This window comes from Dermacentor silvarum, chromosome 5 (assembly GCF_013339745.2).
Source record: "Dermacentor silvarum isolate Dsil-2018 chromosome 5, BIME_Dsil_1.4, whole genome shotgun sequence".
In the NCBI taxonomy this organism is placed as follows: domain Eukaryota; kingdom Metazoa; phylum Arthropoda; class Arachnida; order Ixodida; family Ixodidae; genus Dermacentor; species Dermacentor silvarum.
This window is the reverse complement of record NC_051158.1, coordinates 56,763,160-56,771,921: the sequence shown is the minus strand read 5'-3', so window position 1 is coordinate 56,771,921 and position 8,762 is coordinate 56,763,160. Positions and strand designations below refer to the sequence as shown.

Sequence of the window (8,762 nt, the reverse complement as noted above, 5' to 3'; positions counted from 1 at the left end):
CATAGTAAAAGCAGCGGAAGAATTCTATACTGACCTGTACAGTGCCCAAAACAGCCAAGCTACTTTCATTCAAAAGAGTGATGAACCGGATACAGAGGCTCCTTCTATAACTATCGTTGAAGTTAGAAGGGCCTTGAAAGACATGACCAGGGGAAAAGCTGTTGGAGAAGATGGAATAACAGTATATTTAATCAAAGATGGAGGAGATATCATGCTTGAAAAGTGTTGTATCTAACAAAAGGACAAAGCGCGGTGACGTCACTACTGCCGCACCGCAACTTGTGTGTATATATTGCCAAGCAAGATGCTGGGTTATGAGATTGAACTGTTCGCCACGAAACGTGTCACAGCTGCCTTCTTGTTCCCGAGCTACAACAACTGGCGACGAGGATGCTGAAACGAATCTACGATGGGAAGGGGCGGATCCCGTGAAGAACTGAGGCAGGGCACAGCATGGCATGGCCAAGATGTGGGAATTCGACGCATTCCTGGAGGACGGCGATAAAGACTTTGCTTCGTACGTGGAAAGATTCGAGCACTACTGCGAAGTAGCCAACGTACAAGAGGAGAAGCTTAAGAAGTCGGCCTTCATAATGGCCATTGGCAAGAATGCGTACAAAACGCTCAAGGATTTGCTTCTACCGGCGACCCCTGCGGAGAAGAGTCTCGAAGACCTGGTCAAGGTACTGAGTGACCATTACGAGCCTGCAAGCCGAATCATCGCAGAGCGATTCAGATTCAACAGGCGGTACCAAGCGGAAGGTGAGACAGTAGCGACGTTTGCAGTTGCACTGAAGCACTTGGCCGCTAAATGCAAGTACGGCACATTCCTTGACGATGCACTACGCGACCGGTTCGTCGCTGGACTGCGAAACCCTGCCATTCAGACGGGTCTACTAAAAAAGAAGGAGCTGTCGTTTGAATCTGCTTGCGACTTTGCCAAAAGCGTTGAAATGGCGGAACAGGAGTCAAGGGGGTTTCGACCTGGCAGTGGAACGGAAGCCGATGTCCATGCGATAAGGAAGACAGGCAGGAAAGCGGCATTTGCGGGCAAGCCAGGCAAGCAATACGAGGCAACCAAGACAAAGTGTCACCGTTGCGGGCAAGAGCATGACGCTAGTTCTTGTCGTTATCGGAAAGCAAGGTGCTACAGCTGCAAACGCACGGGTCACTTGGCTCGAGTATGCGGACAACGCCCACCGGGTGCGGGAAAAATTCACGCCGTTGCCGACCAGCAAGAAGATAATGAGATGATGCTCTACGCCGTACATCACGCCGGCCTTGCGAAGCAGCCGTATCAGGTAGAACTTATGCTCGGAAGGAAGCGCGTGCAGATGCAAGTAGACACAGGAGCCGCTGTTTCTCTGATATCGGAAGACCTGTGGAAGCAGCTAGTGAATCCTCCCCCGCTCACACCGTCTACGGTTAAGCTGAAGACTTACGGAGGAGCACCGCTGGAAGTGAAGGGGCAAGCCGAGGTTCCGGTCGAGTACAACGGACAGCGCAAGATTCTACCAGTAGTTGTGGTGCCAGGAAACAAGCCAGCGCTACTTGGACGCGATTGGATTGAGAACCTAGACGTCGACTTGAATGGCATTCACACGGTGCAAGCGGAGCTTACGGCTGACAACCTTGTGAAAAGGTATGCCAGTGTTTTCACTCCTGGGTTAGGACTGATAAAGGGCTTTCAAGCGAAACTTTCCTTAAAAGAAGGTAGCTTGCCAGTGTTCTGCAAGGCACGTCCAGTACCATATGCCATAAGGGAGCGAGTTAAAGAAGAGCTAGATGGCCTACAAGCTGATGGGGTACTGGTGGGTGTAACGCAAAGTGACTGGGCCACGCCGTTGGTGGTAGTCGAAAAACCAGGGAACAAAGTGCGTCTTTGTGGAGACTATAAAGTGACAGTAAATGCCTGCGTTAAAACTGATCACTACCCGCTGCCAACGGTTGAAGACATGTTCGCGGTCCTAGCAGGAGGCAAAGTGTTTACCGTTTTGGACTTGTCGTCAGCGTACCAGCAAATTGAGCTGCATCCTGACTCGCGGCCCTTGTTGACTATAAATACACACATTGGCTTATTCCAATATGTTCGAATGCCCTACGGCATTTCCAGTGCACCAGCAGTATTCCAAGCAATCATGGACGAGTTGCTGAAGGGATTGTGTGGAGTAGTTTGTTACCTTGACGATGTGCTTATCACAGGTGCCGACTACAACGAATGCCTGGCACGTGTAGAAGCAGTCCTGCAGCGCTTCGAGAAGCACGGCGTCAAAGTAAGGCACGAAAAGTGCAAATTTTTTGTGAAGTCCGTAAGGTATCTGGGCCACGTCATTGATGAGACAGGCGTGCACCCTTGCCTTGAAAAGGTGGAAGCAATTAGAAAGGCTCCAACGCCGAAAAATTGCACGGAACTAAAGGCCTATCTTGGCATGTTCACATTTTATTCCCGGTTCATGCCGAACATGTCATCGGAACTAAGGCCGCTATACCAACTTCTTCAAAAAGAGGAACCTTGGGCATGGTCGGAGGAGACTGAAATGGCATTTCAGAAAAGCAAGAAAATGCTCACTCAGGATTCAGCACTAACCTTCTATGACCCTAAAAAACCACTAGGTCTGGTTTGCGACGCATCCCCTTATGGGGTTGGAGCAGTTTTATTTCATGTTGTTTGCGGCCAAGAGAAGCCGATAGCATACGCGTCGCGCACGCTAAGCAGCGCCGAGAAAGGCTACGCGCATATCGAGAAGGAGGCGTTGGCCATGGTGTTTGGAGTAAAGCGCTTTCATAAATACATTTATGGGCGTGAGTTCACAATTTATTCCGATCACCTTCCACTAGTTAGCCTGTTTGGCCAGACAAAGCCAATTCCACAGATGGCTGCCGCGCGCATGCGACGTTGGATGCTGTTACTGGCGGCTTATCAGTACAAGTGGACTTATAGAAAGGGTGCGCAAGTGGCTAACGCTGACGCGTTATCACGATTGCCGCTTCCGAACGAAGCAGACAAGAGCGACTACGTTCTGTTTTTCTCCGCTGTTGAAGCAGTACCGCTTCCAGCAAGCAAGATTCAAGCGGAAACTGAGAAAGACCGCACGTTGTCTAAAGTGAAACTTTTCGTTTTGAATGGCTGGCCTGAAAGACATTCAGATGTTGACATTGCACCCTATTCTGTCCGGCGAAATGAGGTCTCTAGACTCTGGTTGCTTAACCTGGGGCACTAGAGTAGTTATTCCCGAATCTTTGCAGCCAGAAGTGCTACAGCTTTTGCACGAAGGGCACCCTGGTACCACTCGCATGAAAATGCTATCAAGAAGTCACGTGTGGTGGCCGAAGTTAAATGAGCTGGTCGAAGAAACAGTTCGACGCTGTTCAACTTGCCAGCTCAGCCAAAACGCTGCACCCGCCACTTTATGTCATGGGGAAGGCCCGCCAGACGGTGGCAACGAGTGCACCTAGACTTTGCATACTACAAACAAGACTGGTTTTTGGTGCTTGTCGATGCCCATTCTAATTGGGTCGACGTTATACACATGAAATCGACCACGGCGTCGAAGACTGTAGAAAAGCTTCGCACCGTTTTTGCAGCGTTTGGGCTTCCCGAACAGATTGTGACAGATAATGGTCCTCAATTTGTGTCTCACGAATTTGCAGTTTTCCTCAGATCCAATGCTGTGCAACACGTCAAGACACCTCCGTACCATCCGGCTTCGAATGGCGCAGCAGAGAGGCTCGTCCAGACGGTAAAGAAGAACTTGGTACGCCAACTGCGAGACGAGAGACGCTCGGGGCAAGCCCGAACCATTGAACACCGGCTGGACCAGTTCCTCTTCACATACCGCAACACGCCATGCTCCACGACTGGTAAGACTCCTGCACAGAGTTTCCTGTCTTGGGCACCGCGGACGCGTCTCAGCATTTTGCACCCTGAATTAGCCAAGCGGTCAGAGCCTACTCCATCTAGAGATCAAGACAAGGGACAGAAAAAGAATTGGAGGGAATTTGATGCAGGAGAACGAGTCCGGGTGAGAGGTATTCGACCAGGCGACCCGCACTGGTTAGAAGGAACGATTGTTCGCCGTGTCAGCGTTGCAACTTACATAGTCAAGGTGGAAGGCCAGCAGCGATTCATGCATGCTGATGACATTGTTAATACAAGTACTCCTCTTACTCTACCCAGAACAGTGCGCATCACTGGCGCACCTCTAGCGCAACCTGGTCCGGCGACTCCTGAAGAAACAGAGGAAACTCCTACCGAGGTCCAGGAACCAACGTCGGAAGCTACAGACTCTACCGCCGTTGAACAACCTCCTGAACCTCTGCCACGCCGAAGCACAAGGGTTCGGCGACAGCCTGAAAGATATGGATATTAAAGAAAATAAGGGAGAAGGAATGTTGTATCTAATAAAAGGACAAAGCGCGGTGACGTCACTACTGACGCACCGCAACTTGTGTGTATATATTGCCAAGCAAGATGCTGGGTTATGAGATTAAACTGTTCGCCACGAAACGTGTCACAGCTGCCTTCTTGTTCCCGAGCTACAACAACTGGCGACGAGGATGCTGAAACGAAATTACGATGGGAAGGGGCGGATCCCGTGAAGAACTGAGGCAGGGCACAGCACGGCATGGCCAAGATGTGGGAATTCGACGCATTCCTGGAGGACGGCGATGAAGACTTTGCTTCGTACGTGGAAAGATTCGAGCACTACTGCGAAGTAGCCAACGTACAAGAGGAGAAGCTTAAGAAGTCGGCCTTCATAACGGCCATTGGCAAGAATGGCCGTTATGACTTCATGTGTAACAGAAAGCTGGAAGAACGCCAACATTATACTAACCCATAAGAAGGGAGACGTTAAAAAACTGAAGAATTATAGACCCATTAGCTTGCTTTCAGTATTGTATAAAATATTCACCAAGATGATTTCCAATAAAATCAGGGCAACACTTGACTTCAGCCAACTAAGAGAACAGGCTGGCTTCAGGAAGAGATATTCTACGATGGATCATATCGATGTCATAAATCAGGTAATCGAGAAATCGGCGGAGTACAATCAACCTCTCTACATGGCTTTCATAGATTATGAAAAGGCATTTGCTTCAGTAGAGATACCAGCAGTCATAGAGGCATTGCGTAATCAAGGAGTACAAGAGGCATACGTGAATATCTTAGCAAACATCTAGAAGGATTCCACAGCTACCTTGGTTCTCCACAAGAAAAGTAGAAAGTTACCTATCAAGAAAAGGGTCAGGCAAGGAGACACAATCTCTCCAATGCTATTCACTGCATGCTTAGAAGAAGTATTCAAGCTCTTAGACTGGGAAGGCTTAGGAGTGAAGATCAACGGCGAATATCTCAGCAACCTTCGGTTTGCAGATGACATTGTCCTATTCAGCAACAATGGAGACGAATTACAACAAAATATTGAGGACCTTAATCGAGAAAGTGTAAGAATTGGGTTGAAGATGAATATGCAGAAGACAAAGATAATGTTCAATAGCCTGGCAAGGGAACAAGAATTCAGGATCGCCAGTCAGCCTCTAGAGTCTGTAAAGGAGTACGTTTATCTAGGTCAATTACTGACAGGGGACCCTGATCACGATAAACAAATTTACAGAAGAATAAAATTGGGTTGGAGTGCATACGGCAGGCATTACCAAATTCTGACTGGCAACTTACCACTGTCGTTGAAAAGAAAAGTGTACAATCATTGCATTCTACCGGTGCTAACATATGGGGCAGAAACTTGGAGGTTAACAAAGAAGCTCGAGAACAAGTTAACGACCGCACAAAGAGCGATGGAACGAAAAATCTTAGGACTAACGTTAAGAGACAGGAAGAGAGCGGTGTGGATCAGAGAACAAACGGGGATAGTCGATATTCTAGTTCACATTAAGCGGAAGAAATGGACCTCGGCAGGCCATGTAATGCGTAGGATGGATAACCGGTGGACAATTAGGGTTACAGAATGGATACCAAGAGAAGGGAATCGCAGTGGAGGTCGGCAGAAAACCAGATGGGAAGATGAAGTTAGGAAATTTGCAGGCGCAAGTTGGAATACGCTAGCGCATGACACGGGTAATTGGAGATCGCACGGAGAGGCCTTCGTCCTGCAGTGGACATAAAATATAGGCTGATCATGATGATGACATGGACACTGTGGGAAGCACGAGAAAGAAATCTGGCTTCATACACGCCTTATACACGGTGTATTTTGGTGTTGCCAATAATTTGTGTGACTATTGTGATTCAAAGCAAATGACATTACTGTCGACATTTATTCTAGGATGGATTCAGCTTTAATTTATTGTATAGCTAATAATTCGAGCATCTTGAGAGACCTTCCTTTCTCGAAAAGTGCAATAAGTGAGATATATTTGCCGCATTTATATTGTGCATAATCTCGATCGTGTTGTCTGATTCCATCACGGATATGTCTGACATGGTCTCGTATGCTAGGCTTTTTACTTTATTTTACAGCATAAGCTGCTATGGATTCCAATAGCCGTTTCGGTTCGCGATGATGCCGCCGCCGGCGTTTAGCCGCCGTACCTGCTATCGCTGGAAATGCGAAAAAAGTGCGCGTTTCCCGCCGGCAGCGAACCCGCGCCCGCTGCGTGGGAGCCAGATACTCTATCACTGAGCCACGCAAGCGCTTGCTATCGGGCAGCGGAAAAAAATTACACCCTCTTCCCGTAGGGGAACCCTGCGCAGTATGCGAAGCAGCCATGGGGTCGACTCAAGGTAGTTTTATCAGCTGTGTAAACTTGGACATGCAGCAGCACCAGCAACGCGCAGAACTGTTGTCGACGCCGTCGGCGTTTTGCCCGCGTTCGCACCGAACGCGCGCGGCGTTGGTGACTGTTGCCGGTGCCTCTGGGGCGCCTACCATCGCGCCTCTAACCTAAGCTGCTTCGCATTATCGCGAGCGGAGCCGTAGGTGTTGCCATTCGTTGCGCAATCCAGAGAGGAGAGAAGCGTTGGAGAGGAGAGGAGGAATGCGAGAGGAGAGGAGACAAGGAGAGGAGGGGGAGGAGGATGCGCATGCGCAGTAGGGGTGTGGACAACGCACGGCGGAGGGAGGAAGGGAGTGACATAGCCCCGAGCATAAGATGCATCGCATCTAAAATGCCCTAAAACGCTCTCAAGCGAGCAGGATCAGACGACCCGAGCCTCCGCCAGTATGGTGGCGCCATCTAGGTAAGTTGCCTGCGAACGCAGTGCGCGCCGGCACGAACGATGATATGCGATTCACACGAGGCGCGCAATAAACGTGCTCCCGAGCTTACGCTGTGACTGTGCTGTGTGTGCCGCGCAGGCCTGTGACTTTTTAAAAGATAGACATCATGTTCACGCGGACCAAATGCAGCCACAGTAATTGTGGACTAGAAATCACACTCATATCTAATCCTAACAAATTTTAAAAAGATCGCGCGATTTTCTGAAGTATTCTTTACACGTAACTGAAAAGCTCAACTACCCTTTACAGCTATTCAGAAGGAAAAAAACGAACTTGCATTGTAATTACACTGTTTGGGTTGTTCAATTTGAAAAGATATTCATGAAATCATAACTCCACAATGTGAGAAGAAATATTTGCTGCCATATGCCACAACTGCAAATTTTTGGCATATCGAGTCATTCGCTTCAACAATCACACATTTCTTCTTGACTGTAAGGAGAGGATGCAGGTAGGTTTTACATTCTCGTTGCACATAAACTGCCATACCCACTTTAACACTAGGACAACGAAGTAACCATTGAAATTTCGCAGACAAAGTGCTCTTGAGTTGTAAACAACAATTCGGTTGTAAACAACATTTGGAAAGAGAACAGCTAGTTTGAAACAATTCACGTCTTACTCACTGGGCACGCACGTAGTGGTAGCAGAGTAGAGTGCGTTCAGCTCCATCAACTCCGTTCGCGAGGTATGTTGACTTCAGGCAGACACACTCATCCTTTACCTCTGCCTGTGTTGAAATTTGCTTCAGGTATATATCTTCTGGGTCCTGAAGGAACTGCATCAGAAAGACACCAGCGCTACGTACTCCATTGAAATATACATGGTACAAAACACTACGCTTTAAATGTGTGTAACTAGAACGAGCACTATTTATTGCTTTCGAAACTGAAGAATTCTAAGACAACAGTGATTCAGTGATGTACTTAGTGTCATTTATTTTTATAGGTGTGTTTTCATCGGTACAAAAACGATTAATTTGATAGCTCGCTTCTCCTGCAAACATAGGCTTCATGTTTGTGTTGCCGGATTCCGAGTTTCCCCACAGTGGTCACACGTCTCCTTTCCTCCAGATACATGACCAGGACATATGCTTTATAGTGATGTATATTCTGTGCTTATCAGATTCTCGCGTCTGATGAAAATGAAAACAAAAAGAAAACTTTAGATTATTCGTACTACTAGCTTCCCCTTCTTCCATAGCTGAAAAGCGCTCAGCACCGCTTAAAAGGAGAAGAGCTCATTTAGGAGAATTATAAATGACATTTTTTTGGTTGACGGTTAAACCCGAAAAGAACAACAACGATAAAAATGACCTCAAACAACGCATTAGCAGTCGTATATCACCTTGTGGTGGTTTCTGATGGTTGAAACGTGTTTCATTTACAACTGAGCCTGTATAAAAAACGTTGCGCACAATGCAGTCGAAAAACAGCGAACTATATCCAAGTCCGAACGAAGCCACTGCAAGAACTCTCTATAGCTTCCATAGTATTGACTGCAATGTATGAAACGGAGTATAGG

General features: G+C 47.8%; 1 protein-coding gene across 1 annotated transcript; it reads left to right on the top strand.

Annotated features, from left to right (window-relative positions):
- Window positions 1-458: 458 nt before the first annotated feature.
- Window positions 459-7,324, top strand: LOC119454128 (uncharacterized). The gene is made up of 4 exons (XM_049667940.1): window positions 459-1,642; window positions 2,203-2,273; window positions 3,652-3,861; window positions 7,317-7,324. The coding sequence occupies exons 1-4, from the start codon at window positions 459-461 to the stop codon at window positions 7,322-7,324; spliced, it is 1,473 nt and encodes a 490-aa protein (XP_049523897.1).
- Window positions 7,325-8,762: the final 1,438 nt, after the last annotated feature.